The following is a 23,453-nucleotide window of genomic DNA, read 5'->3' on the forward strand; positions in this document are numbered from 1 at the left end:
TACACTTTAATTTTTGGTTCTGCTGTTGGAGACCAAATAATCATCTGTACTTTCAAAGCATACACTGTCCAAACACTCAAGCATTTGAAATTAAGCACAAAATATTTATTAAGAAAAATTCTCCCTGAGCCAGATGCTTACAAATCAGCAAGTGAAAATATGGAGCTCATAATAAAATTACATTCAGAACTGAGGACCGCATCATGCTAGTAAATTCCCATCATTATCTTCCTACTTAGAGGACAGTTTGGAAGGTGCAGTCCCTGTCCCAAAAAGCTTTTGCAATGTTGGACTGTTCTATGAGCTACAGTGAAACCAGACAGCACCAAACGAGGAAAGTATGGGGGGCAGGGGGGGGGAATAAATCAGTTAAGTGTGTGTATTTTGTAGACATTATTAAAAGGACACAGAAATAAACATGCTCAAAATAATCTGCTGTAGACTTTGTTCTGTGTATTTATTAGGAAAGAATTAATTTAAGAGGAAAAACCAAAAAAAGGCAGGACTTCATAAGAGCTACATACCAATGTCAGATTGGTATTTCATTTTCTTCACTGACAAAGCTTTGAGAAAGCAAAATAATTTGACATCTTTAGGTGTCTGTAAACTTGCAGTCCTAAAAACAGTCTTCTAGAATATCTTCCTGCTCTAGTATTAACTCATCTGAACCAGTCAGCTAGAAAAAAGATGCATCTAAAAGCACAGCTGAACAACTTCTATTGATGAGGGACACGATTAGGACAAACAGAAGTATTTTGTCAGAAAACTCAAATGGAATGATCTATAAAGAAACATAACTGCCTTAACTGATAGTTTTGACAAATCAAGTATTGAATTAAACATCTATAACTCGAGAAGATATACGAGCATTAATTTAAGATAATGAATTAATATGTATGGACTTTTAAACTCTTACAGTCATTTCATTCCTCCTAATGGATTACTATTTTTTTCTGTATTGGAATCTAATTAATTTTAAGTGGTAGGAACATTGTGCCTAGAGACCAAAAAAAAAAAAACCCACAATAACAAGACTGTCATTGTACTTTCTAGAATAATGAAGTACTAACAGCACCACAAGAATTCAACTATAACAACTCAGCAAATTGAGCTGCCAAGCGTCAACCTGGTATACTTAAGTACTCCAAAGCTGCATAACTCTTGATGCAAGATACAGATTCATAAGGATCACTAAAAAAGATCACTAAGTTATAGTTTTAAAGATCAGTATTTCACTTTTTTTTTTTTTACTGCAGTCCCTGTATCTTCCTTATAAATAACTTCCTTACGAATGCATTATTATTTACAGTTAGTATCAATATTGTCGTGGAGAAAGTCAACACAGACTGAAGATCAGAAAAATACCACATTTAAAGATTTACAATGATCTGAGAAATATATGTACTTCTATAAAAAAAGAAACAGCAATGTCAACTGTACGTTTTGCAAAACAGAGCTTTCATACCCAGAAGTTTATCTCTACATTGCTGCAGTTTAAGCAGATACTTAATAACTTGAAAAATAAGCTTTGATTTTGCCAGAACAACGTCAGCTTTTTTTCTTTAAGTTTCGAAACTGAAAGTTTCTTGTCAAGCATGAGCAGATTGAGCCAAATCAGGAAACAGATGTATCCTTAATCTCAACAAGAGGTTTAAAAAGTTATGCTGCAATAAAGGCACTATGTCAATCAATGCAGAAAGCAAGTATTCTGAAGCAGTGTGAAATTTTAAAAAGAGCACAAAGAGATAAAGACTGCACATAATATTAACATTCTGCAGTTCAGCCAATGATAATACAAAACCCAGTATAAACTAGTGCTTATTCCTGTATCTACTTTGTTACCTGTTGGTACCAATTAACAGATCAAGATATAATCAGTCTTTGCAACTTCCACGTTCAATGGATCTGTATCTTGCACACTACTTGTCAGATAGAGGATTTGTGCCCAGTTGCACCAATTTGAGCAACTTTTCCCTGTTCAAATTTGGCAACAATTTTGTTTGAACATCCTCTAGAACACTGCTTCATTTTTAATCTAAGACTATAAAATGCTCAAAGTGTATACACTCATATAATTAACTTCAGTTACAAGATGTTCAATTCTTTGGCTCCAGACACCGACTTGAGAGGTATTTTTAGTAGACAGATTCACCTACCTTACTGCTGAGAGTGGTTTTATCACAACCAAGCACCAAGGACCCAAGCTGCACAGACACTCACATGATCTAGTGACAGATTTAAATGTACACTTACATATAGTTTTGAAGAGTGTTTTCAAGTTAACGGAATACTCATCTGCTCAGGCCTAAGTCACATGCTTAAGCACACTGCTAGGTAACTTCAGCACCAGATCCTATCCCCAAAGTTAACACACAAGTAAACACAAGCTAACATCTACTGAAAACTTGTCCCAGAACAGCCACATTTCTATCAGAATCAGTTTTGAGGGAATTAAAAAAACTTACTGGACAAAGAAGAGAAACTCTTAAGCTTGTTGTCGCTATTTCACTGTCTGGATCTGCAGTCAGTTTCTCTTTAACTGTCATTGGAAAGGAGAACACATTAATTTTATAGTTAATTTATGACACAAATTGAATGACAGAGAAGTAAAGCAAGCCTTAAACTATATGCACTAACTTTTGCCATGTCTACTGGAAGCAAGCAGCAGTGAACATTGTTTCACACTCCCACAGTAAAACACGTAATCTAAGCAGTCTTTACTCTCTAGGAAGATCATAAATTACAACATTTAAGTAAGCTAGAAGTAAGAAGAGCTCATCTTAACCCAAGATCCCTAGAAAAATTATCTGTACATAGACGGCTCTTTTCATATACGCAACTACATACTTGAAAATTATTTAAAATCTGCCAAAAAGATCAGCCACATTAAGCACCTGAAGTTAACAAGGGACAAGTTTAAAAAAAAAAAAACAAACAAAACTAATATTAACATGTTAGTAACTCTCACATGGACAAGCACTTCTGTAAATCTCTGAAATACTCGTCAAGGAACCCAGTCATTTAACATTTAAAAAACTAATTGGGAAACAAAAAAGTAAGAGAAGTACCCTGACAAAATGAGGGCTTTAAATAACTGCAGTGAAATACTACCATTACAGAAGACTTTCATTTCCACCTGTCCTTGATTTTTTATCTATAAAAGACTCCTCTACAAGCAGTCACAGTTTACATGAACAAGCCAATTCCACATTCTAGCTGCTCGAGGAACCCGAAATACACCCTTGTTGTTACCTCGTATACAAAGAGCAGGAGCCACCCAGAAACTGGTTGCTAGATTTTTGCATATTGAAATCATCACACTATGTTAATGCAATACAACTAATACACTGGCTTTGCAGCACTGCATTTACCGGGGAGCTGATTTCTTCCCTTCCGTAGAAGGTGCTGTACAGAGCACAACACACACCATCTGAGCATCTCCCAATTAGACATTAAAGAGGACAACCAACAGCTGTCAGGTGTGTGTTTTTTCACCATCTCTCTGGAAAAGCAATGCATGCAGCAGTGTTTGTTTGGATTTTTATTACATAAACTTATACCAATGTGTATGTGCCAGGGAAACAACAAAGAAGGAAACCTTGCACTTAGATTTGGGGGAAGGGAGGTATTACGCTAGACTCTCTCTCCAGGAGCTCACTCCACAACACTGTGCCACGGGAACAAAAAATAAGTGGCGATGAAGACATTCCTGTCAGCCTAAACTAAACTAAATCAGCCATTTAGTTTAGCTTGTTCAAAGGACTGAATTATCAGTTAACTATATAAATATCGTTGCTCTGTTTAAAGAAACACAACCAGAAGAACTGAACTGAAAGAGTGTCTCTCGCGTTTTTCCCTTCACAGTGTCAACAGGGTTCCTGGACCGGCTCCTAATACAAACAAAGGCCTCCGAGTCTCTGAATTTCAGCTGAATACAAAGAACAGCACTATCAGGTTCTCGAAACCCAGAGAACTGTAGGAAGTCCAAACCTTGGTTAGTACAGTGCCATTTCAAATCGCCTTTTACAAAAGCTCTTTTCTCCTTTCTCGCTAACAAGCACATCAGACGTACTTAGCGCTCGCGAGTGATCCGGATTCCGAATCCCTTTTGCTCGCAACCTCTGCAGTAAAACCGTGGAGGACAGCTGCTTTACGAGATAGACTGCCATGGAATAGTTCTAGGAAAGAACAAAAAGCAAGACAAAATCAAACTGTTTCAATCAAAATAGTGCTTATTTTATACAATGCTTATGCAATTTACGCGCTTGCAGGGCCTTGTGTTTCTACAGTAATTCCAAGATGTTAAATGGCAAGGTTTTCAGACTAGAGAAAACCCACCAGGTTTTAGCAAGTTCACGGGGCTGGAGTTTGAGAGATGTGACGGAAGTGACAGGCTTCACTGGGACTAGATCTAGCTGCAAGAGAAACTATTCTGCTATCACAACAGCAGTTAGGACACTTCCGAAAGTTTTGTATTTAACTTGGAGCATGTAGCCTACAGGCCATTTTAAAAGGATGATTTTACACAAATAGCATTAGGTCCTGCTATTGTGCTGATGCATTTAAGGGAAGCCATCAGGACAAATTTGATCAAAACTCACTTTTTATAAAGCTCTTTTTTTTCCCCCTTTCAAAATATGAAGATCAACAGTGGTGTCTTTTCAAAAGCAGTCATTAAAAACATGCATCATCTGCAATATTTCCCACTCAACCTGGAAGCACTGTCCAACCTTCCTTTTCTTTTCTTCCTGTAGTGGCTATGAAATGCTAAAGCTACTTGACTGATGAAGCTTAACAGAAATCAGAGTTAAAGAGTTCAGGAGTTTGGTGGGGTCACGATGTACTCTAGTGCATCTAGCAGGCAAGAAATTACCACTCCCAACCGCCTGTCCTTCCCGTTGCTTGAGCTTAGGTTCCTTCCCCCTCTTCAGAGTCAGCAGAACAGATCACGCAAATGCTCCTTATCTGTGTCAGCAGAAAGCCAGGGATCTGCCTCCGCCACGGCAGACGGGAACCCGGCGTGCAGGCGAGCCGGACGCACATGCACCGACCCTGCCCGCTCTCCAGCCAGCGCGGCGAGCTCGTGCTCGAGGGACTGAGCGGGGCTGGCAGAGTGCTCCTGCTGACATCGCTAAAGGTTTTCAGACCAGTCTCTTACATTTTGGAGCTTCTCATTTTTCTTCTAAGCTGCGAACAGCAGCAGGTAACACTGTCTTTCTAAAAATATGGTACTGTACCGTGCATTCACCAGCAACCCCCAGGAAACAAGCAGCAAGGACAAAATTCATGCTCTCACATCAGGGGATACCAATTACTTTTTGTGATAAAGCATATATATATTTAGCTACACTTAGATGGCTAAACTTGTAGCGATATTCATACATTTTAAATTGAAAAATTTAGGGCTCCTTCCCCCCCACTCCAGCAACTCTCAAGTATGTTCCCACAAAACAAAAGCACAACCAAAAAACCCCCACACAATTGTGACATTTACCATTCGTTATTTAGGATGCCACCAGAATATGAAGATGGGATTTCAGTAATTTATCTTACCATAAAAATCACACAAATTGAAATAGAATCAGAAACACCATATTTTATATATTTTATTCTTAAAATGAATGCTCTCACATCGTTAAAAAACGCTACTGCTTTAACTTGTTTGTTTAATGCCTCAATTAGTATAGAAGTTAGAAAAATGCTAATTAACATTGTGAAATTATTTACCGACAGCTTGAATCTACAAAGCTAGGAACTTGCCCAAGGCATCTTGTACAGAAGGCTTTTGAAACAGATTGTGTAAAAATCACAATTATGACTTCAGGAAAGGTAGAGCATACCAGTTGAGACAAGCAATTGACTCTTAAGGGAAGGGGAGACAGGGAATTCAAATTTTGTACTTTACAGGCACATCCAAAAATAAAACAACTCCTCACATTTAACTGTCAAGATCTTAAACAATCAGATTAGGAAGCATTACTTCTCACGAGTGGGGATGTTCTGACTGACGTATCATTCTCAGGAAATACACTAAGAACTTGCCACTGTCTTCAGTTTTGTATTACAAGTTAAAAGGTATCCAGTAAGTTTTATATAACTGAAATCTCTAAGAAGTCTGAGAAAACAGCTAGTTCACTACAGAGTAGCTTAGAGTCCATGCAGATTTGTGACATTTCTTTTCCCTAAATCCTCATCTGTATTCTAAAGCAGAAGTGCAGCACTGTGTTCACAGCAATAACCAGGATTCATCAACTTGTGTGCAGCCACTTCTGCAAGGTAAATCAAAATAGGTTTATTTTCAAATGCTTACTTCAGATGCCTGCAGTTCTTGTTAGATAAAAGATGACTTAAAAAAAAAAGTATTCAACAATCATTTATTCTATAACCTGAACGGAGACTCTTTTACACTTGACAAGAAATTCATCGTGACAGGGAAGGAGAGAAATACTAGCGAGATGTTTTATATCTGGCTATTGTGCACAGCTGGACTATAAGCGTTTTTCCCATTTTGGCTCAAGAACCCTGGGTTTTGTATACAGACAAGTTCTTGGAAAAAGCTTCATCTCAGGATAATTCTCAGGACTTCAAAAAAACCGATGTTTGCAATAACAAAGCCACAATTTTTCATGTATTGATTTTGTAATGTATATCTGGCAGTTTGTCATCAATGAGAGCTGATGCACTGATTCATGGAACAACTTAAAGTGACTTTTTGCAGATTGTTTCAGATTTCACTAGTCCAGTGGAACACCAGCAATTTTATAATCCCCTCAGACACAAAAAAAGATTATAAAAATATGATTTCTTTAATATCAAGTAGGTGGATGTTTGTAAGAACAGAAATATGAAATAGGAATGGTTTACTTCTGAGGACACTGTTGAGTCGCTATGCTTTGTTGTCTACTTTTTCAGGGTTAAGCAACACCAAGCTGTATAGAATGTCACACGTTAGTAGGTCAGTTAAAAGGTAAATCCAAGATAAGGTTTGTCAAGCCTCAAAATCAAGAAAAGCTTGAAGTCTAAAGTTAAACAAAAAACCCCGATGTAAAATTTCTTGAACTTACTATCTGGGCCCTCAATGAGTGAAAGATAGGTGGGTGCATGGATGGAGAGGAGAGGTCACACTACAAAAAACCTGCGGGCTACTGATCTAGGGAAGCATGCCACGTCTGCCTGGTGCAAAGCAACAGAGAAATGCAATCAAAAGAAGGAACAGCCTACTGCTAAACCATGAGGTATTTTCTGCACAATTAAACTTGCTTATCTTTCAAATCTTTCAAACATATGCCAAAACAGAAATTAATAAGCTTAGGCAGCATTATGTAGCACAAAGGTACTTACTCTTCCAATTTCTGCAGTCCACGAAACAACGATTGTGTTTGGTACCGTTGTGGATAATCTGACGAGTGAGGTAATGTTGATTGGTCGGCTAGGTCGCTTTGGTTCAACACCATTTTTGGTTGGTGGAAGGTAGCCCTAGAAATTAAAGAGTCTTTTAACTTACAGAAAAAAAAAAAAAAAAAAAAAAGTGTTCTTCCCTTCTCTCACCCCTCTCCCCAAAATCCTGCCCCGATGAAGGCTCTGTATTCCACCAGAACCAGGCTCCCTCTGCAATTTAAAAATATACAAGGCGGACAGCACAATACCAGGTATTTCATGAGTCCTTTTTCTTACACAACATCCTAAGCCTGCCCGCAGGAATACTAAGGAGAGCCTTTGCCATCCCGCTTTTCTCCTCTGGCAGTATTCCTATTCAACCTGCCTGGCCAACACCGCCCAGCCTAACCCTGTGCAGAGCTCCAGTACTGTAAGTCAGCATCTCCCTTTTGTCCTGTTGGCCAGGGACAGCCTTTTCCCTGCACACAAGACCTCCAAAACAGGGTCTAATTTCAGCCAGATTCATCAGATGTTTCTAGAACATAAAAGTTTACTGTCACTCTGTTAGAAAATTAATCTTCCAGATCTATTGGCTGGTCTCCTGAGAAACAATTTACTTAACTGTCTTTCTCATTCAGCTATCCACCTTCATTGAAACACTCCAAAATGTGAAAACAAAGGTTAGGATAAATGCTCAAGCACGTTTCTGACAGACAGCTCATAACAAGGCTACCCAATTATATAAACCCAAATAATATCTTACTTACTGGAAGGCTGCAGGGTTTCCCATTTACTTTCACACACAGATTGGGCGGGAAGTGATCTTCTTGTGGACAACTGGTCTCTGATAAACAAAACCTGAAAGCAGAGAGCTTCCATCACCTTTCAATTCCAAAATGACTTAAAGACCACCCGTTCCCAGAAGGATTTTTTTTCCACCAAGCTGTGAGAGCATGCCAAATCCTGCTGAACACAGTCCTCAAATTAGCTGTATGGCTCAATAAGCAGGAAAGCCCCTCAAAACTACAGGTGTGGGTTAGGGTGGCCACAGGTTCCCCCTCAGGTTTCTCAAATTCCTCAGACCAGGTCTGTCTAACAGCAGAACTGTTCAGACAGGCAGGTTCCTGCTACAACAGATAGACCATCCAGCTTCTTTCCCATCACTCCTCCTGCCTGACCTCTTCTTGACTGTTCACAACTGACAATATAAGCCATCTGTTCAACTGTCCCTCCTCCAAACCTCAATAAGCCAGCCAGCTATTTAGCTGCAGCATCAAATGCTATGTCAAGCCTTTTACTTCAGTTCAGCCAATTTTTGCTAATGCTATTTCAAAGGCTTATTTGCTACTGGAATCAAAATAAGACAGACCCTCCCTCACCCTACGAAGTGCCGACAGGCCCAAGGCTGCAGGGAATGTGCAAAGGACAGACCTAAAGGACCATCTCAAACCCAGGGGATTTCTTCCAGGGACACTCAAACATACCTTCCCATCAGGGTATAGCTATTCAACGCAGCTGAGCCTAGCAGGTTGCTGCTCTCAAAAAGGGGAGTTACCTTCTGTCCTTGTTTTCCCTCCTCCTTTCCCCTTCCCTTTTGTTCACCCAACCCCACACCAAGCCAATTTAACTTGCTGATCAGCAGAAGCTGACCAGATAAACAAGACCCAAAAGCACTTGCTTTTCTGTCTGCAGAGTTAACAGCTCGCCATGTAGTCATGCAAACACCAGATGCAGTGCAAGAGAGGAGGGAGACAGTGCAGCCAGGAGCAGAGGGATGGAAGGCAAGACAGCCTTCCGCGAAGTCAGCTCTGCTGTAAGGTCTGCTCAAACCCTTACAGAGAATTACAGGGATATATAGGATTTAATCAGCTTCTGATATATTTGTCAAAACCTCTAAACAACCAAGTTAAGATCAAATCCGGTGATTCCCAAAATCTTGCCTCCCATTCCCAGCAGAAAAGTAGACCTTGGGTTGCCGTGCCCAGCAATAGTGTTTGGCATCTCTGTTAGGAAAAACATGGGCTCTGAAGGCCAAGGCACTGGAACCTGACAGATTCGGAGTTAAGGAAAGGAGCATACGCACAATCTAAAACAATGAACTGAAGAAAATCAGTTGGTTATAGCATGCAGTACATGCAGTATTCTGCCACGCCAGATATCGGGCCACCCGGAGCTTCAGGAAAGCTGCACATGACAAAGACAAGTAGTTAAGTCTGCCCTTTCCAAAGCAGCCAGTAGCCGAAATCCCCAACAACAAACTTTTCTCAAGATAACAGACAGTAGGATGAGACACTCTTCCACAAAGGTAACACAGATTGCTGGGAGGGCATATATTTGATACATCACATTTCCAAAATAATTTTTTAAAACAGCAGCATTGAGAACGGGCCATATGAACACATACCTTAGCTGGACCTGTACTGTGAAGTCACATTTGGTCCCAGAAATATCCCTGGCAAAGACAAAACAGAGGTTACAACGTGTTACTTATATAGTAGGATCATTAATGCTTTTTCAGAGTCTGCTATAAGTTGACTCGTGTGTGTGGCAACCCTTTTGCATACCACACTTTCCTTCCTCTGGTCAGTTAAACCACCATCCTTAAGACACACTAAAAAAAATGTATTTTTTATTTTGCAGAGTAAATAATTCAATTACAGTCTCATCTCACCTCTACCATTCTCTTCTTTTGGTATACGGTAAAGAAAATCCTGATGGGTCACTATGTACATCTTTAAACTGAGTAAATACAGCACTCAGCACAGGAATTGGCTGTGAAAAAGGGCTACAAGCAGGAGAACTCCGTTATTTGTACGGCAGGCAGCACAAGAGAAACCTCTCCAGTCTTCACTGGACAGTGGTGGTATTAATTAAATACAAAAGAGAAAAGAATTGCCCAAAAGAGGATTCTCTGAGGCACTATGCACTCTTCTGTGTACTTTAAGATCACATTTTAAAGTAAAAGTTACAGTAAGCTTTTTTTTTTTTTTAGTTTAAATACCGTAGGATCAATAAAACTCACTTACATTGAACTGCTGATTTGCTGCACTTGTTGTGGTGTCAGTGCAAACGCAAAGCAGGTTTCTCGAAATCGCTGACTATTATCTGATGCTAGAAGAAAACAAGAGAGCATCATTTTTAAAAAACAGCAAATAGAGAATAATTGGAGCTATCACCTTTCATTAAAGTGTCTACATATATATATATATACGTGCACACACACATATATATATAATTTTATAAGCAGCACAACAGTATGACACATCTGTTTCTGTAAACAATTTCAAAACCAACAAGGAATTTGCCATTTAAAACCTTTTGTAAATAAAAATAAAACAAATGCTATATATTTACATATAAACTATATATTAAAAAAGTGATACAGACAACAGCGAAGCAGAGTCAAATCAGCTTAAGACCTTCTATCAGTCATGGGAGCTTAACGGTAAGTGTTCTTTGACATTAGATTAAAAAAAAGTTTAGGGATACTCATAACTCTTTTTTTTTTTAATTTCCTTTAACACACAAGATCATGGATTAGCCTGTAAAAGCAAACAGAGCGACAAGTACAACATACACAACTCCTCCAGGCGCTTCAAGAAGACAGTATTTTATAGAGTTAAATGCAACAAGTACATAGCACACAAGCACCTCGTGAGATACACACAACTTGGATATAAAATCTTCAACTTCGTGCTACAGAGCTCTGTAACAGAACAAATCGTGCTTAACAATTAACGCATCTGCAGGAAACCAAAGAACATTAAACACCTCCAGTGACTATGTTGTGTATTAAACAGTCAATTTTTTGTTTTACTGTAATACACTTCCCAACTCAATCCTGAGTGACAGGTGAGAGAATACTTTGGGGTGATACTTCAGATATTTTGTTAAAAACCACCATGGGGTAGGTCAGAAACAACCACAGAATGCACACTGACTTAGTATAAATATTTAACAGCCGCAAACTCACAAAATTACATTTATATTTTCTTGTATGTTAAAGCTACAAGACATGTAAATTTTATTATATGCAACCGCCATGTGTAGTTCTTTGTTAGTTACTGCGTGGAGCAATTACTGCACCCAAAATGCACCGAGAAGAGCCACTGCGTGATCTGCGATAGCCTCTTCCTTGTGCAGACTTGCGGGCACACCACCACTAAAACTGTGTGTGCAAGAATAAATAACCTGCGCTGAATAACAGCTTCTGCAAGAATACTGGCAGTAGTAAATATTTTTAAAAGAACTATATTTTCTTGAATATTGTTTATATTCATGTACTCACATTTTCTCTCCCATCATTTCCTACACAATTATCACATTGGGCATATCCTGAGTGTTTCCCAGAATAAACAAATGGGAACTCAAACACATTTATTAATAAATCGCTCTACTGTAACGTCCGAAAGCACTACGTGGACTGGGTGCAGCATGAAGCATCAAGCTACTGTTTAGTTCGACCCTCCGGCCTCCAATGCCTTTTCTCCAAGGGAAAACACGCACAGCTTAAGATGACAGCCAGTCACATTATGACAATGTAAGATCTGCAGGAAGTATAAACATATTTACAATAAGCAATGAAAGTCTTTTATAATACTTTGTGTATATATATTTTACACCTATTGTTGGCTATAAATGACAAGATCAGTATATTGTAATCGACAAAAGAAAAATTAGCTGACCAAGTTAAAATATCCTATGCACATCAGACCATTAAATTAACTCAAGTTGTTATTTCCTATTTTTACATGTTTGAAGGTGGCCTGAACCTTTGTTTTTACTTTCCTCCCATGAATTGTTTGCTTTACCTTAGAAATTTCAGTTCCGCTTTTACTAGAGAAGTTCTGGAAAGTCTTGGGAATGCTGCTTGTGAACTCCAACACCTTTAATTGTAGGACGAGGCTGTTGAATGTTTAACAAAAGCTACCTTCATTAAGGACTTACTCACTCAGAGAAGTTTAGCAGCAGTTAACAACAAGAACAATCTAAACCCAAGTCTCCCAAGTCGGCTTTTCACCCCTCAGCTGCTCAGCATTTTGCCTGCTTGGGTTTTGCTGCATTCCCAGTTTACAGGCAGACTCAAACAGCTAATACACATTTTGTACGGTGCTAGAAGAAGGGAAGAACAAAATAACTGACCAAAGCAGCAAAAGAGATCCCAAAGCTCAGTTCCCCCCTTCTTTACCGGCTGGTATTAATCCAAGACTTATTTTTGCTACATAACAATCTGTGATCTTGGAGAGCGAGTCTCACATTTCTACATTCGGTTTCATGGTGCTTTTGACGGCAGCCAAATTAAAGCGGTACATGTTAGAACGGCAGAAAACGCAGAAGTACGTTCTTCAGCGCTGACGTGGAGGCCTTCATAACTCGAGCTTTCTTCATGAGCTGTATGCCTAGCACATTAACAAGGCATTAAATATCCTCTGCTTGAATCAAACATTTCAGCAGCAGAAACAGCCACTTCAAACTGACAGCCTTGAAAAAAAATATAATATTTTATATAAGTTTTATATAAATATTTATATTATTAAAAATATATAATACTACAGAAAGCCAAGCATTAATAAGAACTGGGTTCTGTGCTCTACAGTGAATGAATTTGTCCTTACCTAGAATTCACCTAAACTGGAAAAGGTAAACGGGAAGGCTGTGGGGGAGTTTTTTGCTTGTTTGTTTTCAAATATTGTCAATTTAACTCAAAGAACAAAAACTGAAGGCCTCCATCATTTCTTCTTATGTTTGGCTACCAACTTCTTATGAGCTCATCTTAACAACTGTAAGCAAAAGTCTACGAGCTGATAGATCAATGGTCCCCAGCGATCAGAGCTGCACCTCATCACGTGCTGCTTGATCCCGTCTTAGCTGCAGAACAGCAGGAATGCACGCAGGCAGTTTTCAATACCCCGCTCTTGTGTACGAGCAATCGCTGTGATTACCCCGGCAGCACTGCCAGACTGCAAAGAAGGAACAACCTGTTAATTAGAGAAAGATGATCCAGAAGCCAATCTTAAAAAGATTTCAAAACTCTTGACATATTGAGCAGTAAAGAAAGAAGGGGGAAAAGATGTACCAGCACATTCAAGAAGCCCCATGACTCAGAACTGGGCCTAACTAAGAGACAGCTACAGCGAGAGAGACAAGCTAGCGATAGGATGCGATTCTGCCTCTTGGAAGCCTAACTGCCAACCTGAGAAAGAGCAAATTTTAAAACAAATTGCACAATTCAGTGCGTGCTACCATAAGCAGGTGTAACCTTTACAAACGGGCATATTCCAGCCGATTATAAAGACAGCACTTGAATCTTCACATTCAGCACGATACTAAGAAATGACAAGAACAAGCTGCACAAGCACCAGCTGCACACGCACACACTAAGCAAGTTGTAAAAGAGCCCGTGAACGGCAGGGAAAATACTGGGCTACCACATTTAAAAACACGCAGGTTTTACAAGGGCTGTCTGTAGCGGTTAACAGCATTGCTTCCGTTTCCCAGCTTTCAGCTGCGCTTCCCCAAGTGCTGCCGTGCCCCCAGCACCCCGGCGCTGCCCTCCCGGGCGGCCGCTCCGCCGGGAAGCGGCCCGCGACTGCCGCCCTCCACCGCTGCAAAGCCATGGGCAGCGGTCAGTAAAATACAGCAATGTTATTTCTAGATGTACTTACCCTACAAACAATGCTGAATATGTTAAACTGAGCTAATTTAGCAGCTTTCCATTGAAGACTAGGCTTCCCAGCTCATCCGTGACCATGCAAACTCCCCCAAACTCTCCCCTTTTGCAAGGAAGAGCTAGCGGAAGCCTGAAATTTAAGAGTATATAAAAGCAAACAGATTTTTTCTTAATCCATCTGGTATTTCTGGTGGGTTTAGAAGCACCAAATAGGTCCTGGTAAGTGAAACAGTCTACTTCTAAAGATCTGGAGTGTGCTTAAAACCAGAATTATGCATATATATAATTTTACACAAGAAAATCATTTTGATGGCTAGAGATGGCAGCCAGGCCCTGCAAACAACCATTATTTAACAAAGCAAAGGCAAAAATAGGTCTCCAGCTGAAAACTGAGCCAATTAAAATAGAACATATAATCTAATAAAGATGGGATCTAGCCAGGACAACAGAATTAATACGAACATTCGTACGAAAGTTGCCAAGCTCATTTTTTCACAGCTATGAGTTATTACGTTTTACAGCCTTTTCTTTAGCATTTTCTGAACGACACAGAGCTTGGAGGATTAGTCGGAAGTGGTCTATTAGCCACTTCCTTTGCAGTCTCAGAAAGAAATTCAAGAAACACACAGTGCACAGGTGTCTTTTTATTATTATTATTTACATATAAAGAACAAAGGCTCAGTAATTTTAAAATGTCACTAATTACAAGTATCACTTTACCTTGTTGCTAAAAAGTTTCCTGAATAATTCAAATATGTGACAGAGCAGATTTTTGAAAGCATATAATAAAAAGCTTTCCATGCAGGCTTGTTTAACTAAACAGGTGTCAACAGGAGCAGTTGCAGACAAGCCATATATATATATGCTCTCATCCTACGGGAGTGTTGCTGGGTTTTGGGGGGCCAGGAGGTGCTCGAGGGTGGGGAGCAAGTATTTACTTGTTCTTCATGCATCCAAGTTAGATCCAGGAAAAGAAAGGAACAAAATCTGCATTTTCTTGTAAATACATATGCACACTTACTAAAAACTGGCACAAGTTCACTTCAGTTTCCTCTGCAGGTTCCTAACGTTAGTGCAACGCACTAAAAAGCATAAAATGTTGCAGAAATACTAGAGTGGAGCCTCTTCTTCAAAGCTGTTCTTCTTACCAGCTCACCACCACCACAGTTTCCTGAATTATTTCATGTTTTACTCATTCAACTAATGATCCAAATAGCATACAGGATAGACATACATTAAATGAGAGAGACTCAGTTATGCTTTGCTGGTTGTAAATTTTAATAAGTGTTTTTCATGAGCAATAAGTTCGCAGAATTTGAGCAAAAACTGTCTTAACACACTAGATTATCATTCACAGGTGCAAAATACCTAATTCAAACTCTATGCACATGTGTGTGGATGTATATATTATATATATAGAAATACACACACACAAACATTTCCTACTGATTTTATTCCTTATTTTAAAAAATTCTGTAGCACTGGGGAGGGAGGGGGAACAGCTTGAGCAGCTGAATTTTCTACAGCTCTAAAAATATTCTGTTCCACCTCACCAGTACCCATGGCTAAAAATAGTCACACAATCCTTCTGCAGTAAAATACCTCTTGCTGACTTGAGAAACAGCTAGTCTTTAAATTTCCATTCAAGAACAGATACCTTAAAATCTTTAATGAATCTGATACTATCATATTGTTGAGGCTGTGGGATGCTTGCTAGGGCAGCAGCAGCTGAACGTCATACTGCCAACGTACTGAGGTTAATCTTTCCCACCTTTCATCGCAAAGGACAGCTTATTAAATAGTTGAGACAATATATTACCTTCTAATACAGAAATTTACTTTGACCAATATAACTTACTTTTTATACTGCAGTAACTACCAGGGCAAGAGAAAAACCCTAACTGAATTTGCCTGGTACCCATGAGTTCTAATAATAGCATGTTTATTTCTGTAGACAAAAATAGTTACATTAAGTAAGAGTATCAGGAACACAGCAAATTTCTGCTAAATGCTGCGAGATAAACATATGCCTAATTGCTTATTGACTAAGCTGATACAGTACATAATTTTGATCAGTTAAATTTGTCAAAACATTAACCAGAAAAACCTAAACATCATAGAAGTTGTCACCCAACACATAGGTAATTCTTGTATAAATACATCTTTCCCAAATATGTCAGATACCTCATTTTGTTACGACAGAGCCATTTTGCTTTTTTCTATTCTTTTAAACAGCAGAAGGCGTTGCATCAATTTATGTTTGGTCCTCTTTCAAATATCACTACTGGGAAGCTGATACACTGATCTCAAGACCAGAATTGTTGCACCCAGATTAAAGTACAGATGTTCACCTTTTAAGAAGTTATAATTTCAGACAAGCTTTGAGTTACGTTAAATCGCAAGAGAAGCCAGGAAATTCACAATACAGTACTACACACGCAGACCTCTTAATAATTTAGTTTTTCCAAGTCCTCCTGTGTCAATCCCAAAACATGTTCGTTTACGCGATCACTTTTGGAGGCGAGGGCAAAGCCTACGTACGGCACCGTGCGAGAGCCGCGCGGGGCAGAAACCAAGCTGCTCCCCGGGGGCGGACACGCCTTCCTGGGACCTGCATCGGGACGGCATCACCAGCCCTCTTAAAACCACCACAATTTATGAAGTTCCTGTGTAACACAAGCGTTTATACATCAACATTTCCTTTCTACTAACCACAACCTTTTAGCACCGCGCTCCCACCACCTCCCACAGTCGAGCAGCACCTTTCGAACGGCAACCCACGGCCCCCCTCCGTTTCCTGCGGCCCGTTAAAGGCACCCAGGCCGTGCGAGATGCAGCACATCACCCGAGCCCTCCCCACAGAGCCGCTCTCCCCCCACAGCACAAGGAAGGGCTGTTGCTGCTCCCCATAGCCATGTGAGACCCGGCCGAAGCAGCACACTCTGCCCGAGCAGAGCTGCGTGGCTGCGCAGAAAGGGAGCACGTCCTGCACGAACCAGCTGCCGGCGACAACTTGGCCACACCGAACCAGCGTTCAGAGCTAAGACAGCTCCTAGGTCCCCATTTCTCTTTTGTCACTCGCTGGCTGGGACATCTCGGCCATTTCACTTCTTCTCAATCACCTATCACTATGGATGTTGCCTAATCTTAAGATTTCAAGGCGCTTCAGTGCACATACAAATCATTCTTCCCTTGACGGCAGTGACCAGCTCCTAACCACTTCTGTGGGTTACAACTACACCAGACTCACAAACACGCTGGACTACTGTGAAAGGACAACGTGACATTCCTAAGACAGATGAAAGACTGAACTTAAGTTCTGATCAGTCTATTGCAGTTATAAATTAAGCTACATAAACAGCTTTTAACAGGTAATACTCAGAAGTAACATGCATAGCTATACTAAGGGTGGAAAAGGCAGGGAGTAAGGAGAAGGAAAGGAGCTTATCTGAAATAGTGCCTAAATATATATATAGCGCAAAATACCTTGGAAATACTCCAAGGGCTACAATTAATTCATAAATATTACGTATTTTATTACTCTTCATGATACATTGTATAAACAGATCAACTGGAAACTCTGTGCAACTGGACAGAAATTTATGTACTTGTTAAAAAAAAGTCATGTATTACAGCATTTTTGAGCAATGAACATTTCTGAAGACCTACAGCAAGCATTAAGTGCCAGTTTCAGCCTGACCATCCATGCCAGAGCTCTCTCCTGTCCCATCCTACCTCTATGCAGTAAATAGCTGGTCTACCCAGGTGCTCTTCTGGCCTGTCACCCTTCCTGGGCCCTCGGAGCCCTGCAGCGACTCCGCTCCTCCGCTCCGCTCGAGGGGAGCGGACGGGGCTGGGCTGGGCGAGAGGAGGAAGCACGGCCCACCTCGAGCCTTCGCACCCCTGCTGGGATTCGGGGCAGACGGGAAAAATGCACCCGCGGACACGCAACGCAGCTGAGCGGCACGGACAGGACCCACGGCTCGCAGCAAGGATGCTGTGACAGCACACCGCTTCATAGCTTTATCACAGGGAATAACAGTAGTACTCTGGTATTCGTATGCTAGTCACCAATGCACTACACATTTCCATCTACCATCTTTCCAAATTAAATCAGATCATGGATCATGACTTCTTTGTCTGCGTGGTACAGAAACGTGCGTCTTCCCCAGCCTGGGTTGCACCTCGGAGCACCAAGCAAAGCGACAGCTGAACAACCCGGCTGGACTTCCATTAATGTAAACGCCCCTTCCAAGATTGATACTTAGCACAGGGGGGAAAAAATTGCAAATATAGGTACTAAAGTTAGGATCCCCCAAATTTTTCATCAGCATCTAAATGTGAATAGCTCGGTTTTCCAGAAGCAGTAAGCCATGAGAAACCTCGCAGACATCAAGATGACCTGCAGCTATCCAGCATACTTGAGTAAGTTAAAATCATTTGATTTATTTAGACACCCAAATACATATCCCAGAACTCAAGTGTTGCCATCCAAGGCTTGAAAATTTTAGCTTCTATTCCTCAAAGCACAGACAGCAGTAAAGTACTTCACATGAGCAGTAGTGAAAAGCTACATCATCTCTGTAAGGGGTATTCTGATAATAAGGCCTACAGTATTTTGAGTCTACAAGTGACTAGTTTAATAAACCTAATAGCAACAGCATCTTAAAACTGAGGCAAAAAATTAAGTTTAAAATTTATGATTAGATAACAGAGTCCCTACGAAGCTCACTACTGTGATTAGCATAATCCACACCACCTTTTTCATAAAGCCGTCGTGAAGGGAGATGAAAGGCTCTGAAGTTATGGAAGACTTCCACATCCCAGCAGCCTTTCTAGCACCTACTACGTGATATCGACATCTCGGTTGCATTTAGAAATCTTAAAAACACATATTACAACAGCACGGCTTCCTCTCTGATGATAAGCAAACACTACCACTATCACCACTTTAAAGGGATACTACTCTTAAGCTGAGACTGGTTCGCTGATTATGAATGGAGGGCTCGCACGCTTTGAGTCAGCCACGTCACCTGCCATAACTCCTTCTGCTGAAGGCTTTAATTACCACGGAGGTATCCGAGCTGGAGCCTGCGAAGCCAGGCTGGTGCCTAGACCCATTCACAGCAGAGCAGCTGTGTCTGAAAACGTCCATATACCATAGTGTCCTGGAATCCGAGTGACCTCAGCTCTAAGCATGAGGAGCCCGAGCAGTCTGCTAAAGTGAACGGTAATAAATTATACTCCTTTTCTTGTAGCAAGAGAGCTACGCAGTTGGTTAAAACTACCTCATACTTGAAAGAAACAGGCTCGAGACTATGGAAAGATTCTTCTTTATATATGAATTTGAGGCATACCACATGCAAATAAAAGTTGAAGCCAACAAGAGAAACTAAGCGCACTGCAGTTCTCGTTGAGCTACAGCACACGAACAGAAGAGAGCCGATATTTCATCTCCGTCCTGCACAGTTACAGCTGTGCAACCGGAAGCCAGAAAGCTCAGGCCCGAGCTGAGAATGCGGCGTTTTGTTGAACTTCCTCTCACAAAGCACATTTAGAAAAACAACAAACACAGAGAGCAAGAGCACGACTTCCATGTAAACCATGGCGGTGATTACACAGAGCACTAGATCAGCTTGCTGATATATGAAAGGGAGAAATACTTGCCAAGCAAAACTTTCACAGCTTCCAAACTAGATTTCCAAGTGTGTTGAATTAATTGTTTAATAGTTGTAACTTGAACTACAGTCACCCTAAAGATTTGTCAGATTTGTTGCAAGATCTGTCTTCAAACATGCAGCATGTCCAAGTAACCCTGATCGGTCACGCTCAGAAAGGAAATTTCAAGGTCAGTGTAAATCAGAAGCCCAGATGCCGATTAGCAAGCGCATAATTCTCTCAACCACTTTCTTCAGGACGGGCCTCAGCGGTGAACTTCTGCATTACTGGAGAAAGGCCATTATCAGAGCCCACAGGTTAGGAAATCAAACTGAGACTTAAGCACATCAAGACAAGCCTCAGCAGAACCATCGTAACTTCCTTTCACCTGGCAGAGAAGGACCTAGAGCCTGGCAGGCAAGACGCAGTGCTTTTTTCTATAAGCGGTATTCAGACTTCTTAGAAAGCCCGACTTTTCTCTCCTCTTTCCAGAAGGCTGCAATACGTAGGTAAAAATCCTGATTTCCACAGCTCAGATCTAAGTTCCAATGATGCATTAAACGTCTCTTAACAACTGAAGCACAGCAAATTGCAGGATGAATATTCCTACTCCCTTCGAGCAATTTTAAGAGTAGCATAGCCCACAGCCTCTTTAACCTTTTAAATTGAAAAGGAAAGCTTAATTTCCAGTTACTAACAGGTAGGCAAAGACCCGTAACCTAGTTACAATGTTTTTTGAAACAACTACATAGCTAAAGCAATTACAAATGACATATGCTGCATAACAAGAAGTATTTTAAAGATGTTGTTTGAGTATCTAACGTCTCTTCCTTAATAAGCTGGCAGAATTTTGGAACTCAGTTAATCATCTCATAGTAAACACATCTCGCCACACAGAAGAGATCTCGTCTCTGTGTTAGAACTTACTTTTAGAAAATTGGCCCTAAGCTTAACAACCAGTTAGCAGTGTCCATATGCTGAAGACTGAAAATGGGAAAACATTAAGCGAAAGTTGCAGCTTTACTCAAGAAGCTAGCAAACAATAATTCTCCTATTTAAAGCAGTTTCTACTGAAAAACAACAAAGAACAAAGAAGTTGCATTAGTGAGGCAGCTTTCACACACTCTTGTTAAGTTTTGCCATTAAGGCCAAATTGAATATCTTTTCCTCCAAAGGAAAAAAAAAATTCTATATATATACACACACACTTGAAGTCATTGCATCCCATGGGACAGAGCACTCAGTTCTCCATCGCGCTGCCAGAGCTCAGTACACAGATTTATCCACCAACATACACGAGCACAAATACAGGGCAGTCCTGACTCGTACACAAGAACATCCAATATCGATGCTGTCTCAACTTTGCAATGCAGAAAGGCTAATAAAATACGGATCAAGTTTCACAGCTCCACTGCACACGGACAGATTTCTCTTCTCGGAAGCAGCAGCAGAGGCTGACCATCCCCTTTGGACCAAAGGGAACGCTGCCATCCCTCAACGGCAGAGCCACGCAGCCCAAAGGGCCCCTGCTAGCCTCGGGGCTCAGGGCGCTGGGCGGGGGCAGCAGGGGGGCAGCGCCGAGGGAGGAACCTGCTCTCCGAGCAGAGTAACAGCAGCGGGGCCCACGGTCAGCGGTGCCTAGCTGCTCTCTTCCCTTCTTCAAAGAAGGGCAGGTCTGAGTAGCCCAGGCTGAGTTTACGAGTTCAACTAGCTAGGCAACTCCGCTGCCCCGAAAGCATCCTACTCACTGCTGAGAGTTTTACAGGCTGCTATAAGCCAGGGAAAGTGCAAAAAATTTCGCCAATAGCTTCCTAACCTTAGCTCGTCGCACATTTTCCAGTGAGCCATATGAAAGAGCCTCACTAGCTGCTGGCAAGAAGGGTACGGATGGACAAGGCACCGCACTTCTCCTTTGCCATGAAGCCTGCCCAGCTGACAGCCAGCACCGGGATTTTATCACTGTTCAGAGCTACATTTTGAGGAAACAAGTGCAAGAAGGTAACATTCATTTCCTCCTTTTGTTCTTGACATTAAAAATAATGGTTAGCCAATTTGCTTTCCTTAGCTGTTATTCACATTAGCTTGTGTACTACCTACCTATGTAAAATATTAGGGTACAGAACGCATGATCCAGTGCCCTGCTGTGCCACTCCCGTCCCCAAGGCTTTTTCGAATTACTGCTTTTCAAACTAATAATCATCTCCTGAAGGTGCAGAAGGCCGCTTCAGGCCAGCCTCCAAACAACTTCACCTTGACTAGGGAAAGATCAGCAGAGATTCACATCCAGAGATGTGATTTTTCTAACCTCTGTGATGACCATCATATCAAAAGAATCCAACGATCCCAAAATCAACGGAGTTCGCTCTCGCACACGTGCGTTTTGCCAATTCCAGAGACTCTCAACAGGCAGCAGATAATCATTCACAATCCCAGATAAGGCCATCAGTTTGTTCTTGCGGTGGAGGGAAAGAGAGTGAAACCAAAGTTTTGTATACCCCTGTGAGGAATCTGGAGAAAAAAAGCAAGCAGGAGACCCCAAAGCACTGGCCAGGTGCCAAGGAGAAGCTTGGAGTGCTTGTACTATGCATCCACCATCTGAAAGCAGAGCCAGAGAACTCAGAAGTTCGACATTTAAATGCCAAACCCACATTGTTTGCAGCAGTGAGGAGGATGTCCAAACCATTTGAGGCAAATATTCAGCAAAACCTTCAACACTGTTTTTAGTTAGAGTATCAGTAACTGCATAAATGGAGAAATTTAAGCAAAGCTTTTTTTGTATTCTGTAATTAGAGAAACAAGTCCACATTATTTACATTTTAAACTGCTGACCTGCATGCAAAATTTCTTTAAGTTGCTTTGAAAGTGTATAAAGCTGCATATCGCTGGTTAATAATCCAATGGTTTTTTCTTCATTAACATATACATTAATTACTTTAAAATATCCTCATGACATTTGTAGTTAGCAATTTTATAATCTGCAGCAACATTACTTACCACTACAAAAAGAAACCAATACAATTGTTTCTCACATGCATGGACACTGAAGCTCTCTCTTCCCCAAGAAGTATAGGAAAAAGAGCTTTCTAATAGTACTGCTACAGATAAGCAAGGCAAAAAGACAGTACAGGATGCACATGCAAACCAAAAACCCAAAACATATCCCTAAGTTGTTAACTTAAAGGATAAACAGTGCTTAAAAGGTACCTGGCTAGAAGTTCAGCTGCTTCCATTTTCTTACCCTGGCATTCTGAGAGTCCACAAAGGGAAAAATATCCTACTGTATACAAACTCCTTAAGCAATAAGATATGCCAGAGCGTGAATTATGATCTCTTAATTTAGGACTGGTTTGTCAGGCATGAAGCTGACAGCAAAGTGTTCTTACCACATCTAGGAATAAATGCATACCATAACTCCTGCACTGGAATGTCTTATTGAAATCATAGCATTATTTTTTAAAGTATTTTAATATAAAAGTGATGAGGCACATTCTGAGTACCTAATTATCCGGCACCACCAGCACTGCCTGGAATGCTTATTAATCAATTAGATTTTAGACTAAAGCTAAATACACATGGTATACCTCTTAAAAGAATATCTGAGCCATAAGTGAGTTTAGTTTATTCCAGAGATTATCAACTGCTACTTCTTCTCTCAACATCTCAAATCTTAACATGTTAAAACAAAAAATATGCAAACAACTGTGCAGGGGATCGCACTTCAGAAGTCTGCAGAACACCCCTCACATAT

At 40.7% G+C, this 23,453-nt stretch overlaps 1 protein-coding gene across 2 annotated transcripts in view; it reads right to left on the reverse strand.

The window, feature by feature from the left end:
* Nucleotides 1-23,453, reverse strand: part of PIAS1 (protein inhibitor of activated STAT 1) — a 63,172-nt gene that overhangs the window by 12,762 nt on the left and 26,957 nt on the right. For both annotated transcript variants that reach the window (XM_064517848.1, XM_026110716.2), the window contains exons 3-8: nucleotides 10,404-10,488; nucleotides 9,782-9,829; nucleotides 8,145-8,235; nucleotides 7,342-7,476; nucleotides 4,073-4,178; nucleotides 2,466-2,539 (exon numbers count right to left, since the gene is read on the reverse strand). In XM_064517848.1, coding sequence (XP_064373918.1) covers nucleotides 2,466-2,539; nucleotides 4,073-4,178; nucleotides 7,342-7,476; nucleotides 8,145-8,235; nucleotides 9,782-9,829; nucleotides 10,404-10,488 — 539 coding nt within the window. The remainder of the gene's footprint in view (nucleotides 1-2,465; nucleotides 2,540-4,072; nucleotides 4,179-7,341; nucleotides 7,477-8,144; nucleotides 8,236-9,781; nucleotides 9,830-10,403; nucleotides 10,489-23,453) is intronic.

Source organism: Dromaius novaehollandiae, chromosome 10 (assembly GCF_036370855.1).
Source record: "Dromaius novaehollandiae isolate bDroNov1 chromosome 10, bDroNov1.hap1, whole genome shotgun sequence".
Classification (NCBI taxonomy): domain Eukaryota; kingdom Metazoa; phylum Chordata; class Aves; order Casuariiformes; family Dromaiidae; genus Dromaius; species Dromaius novaehollandiae.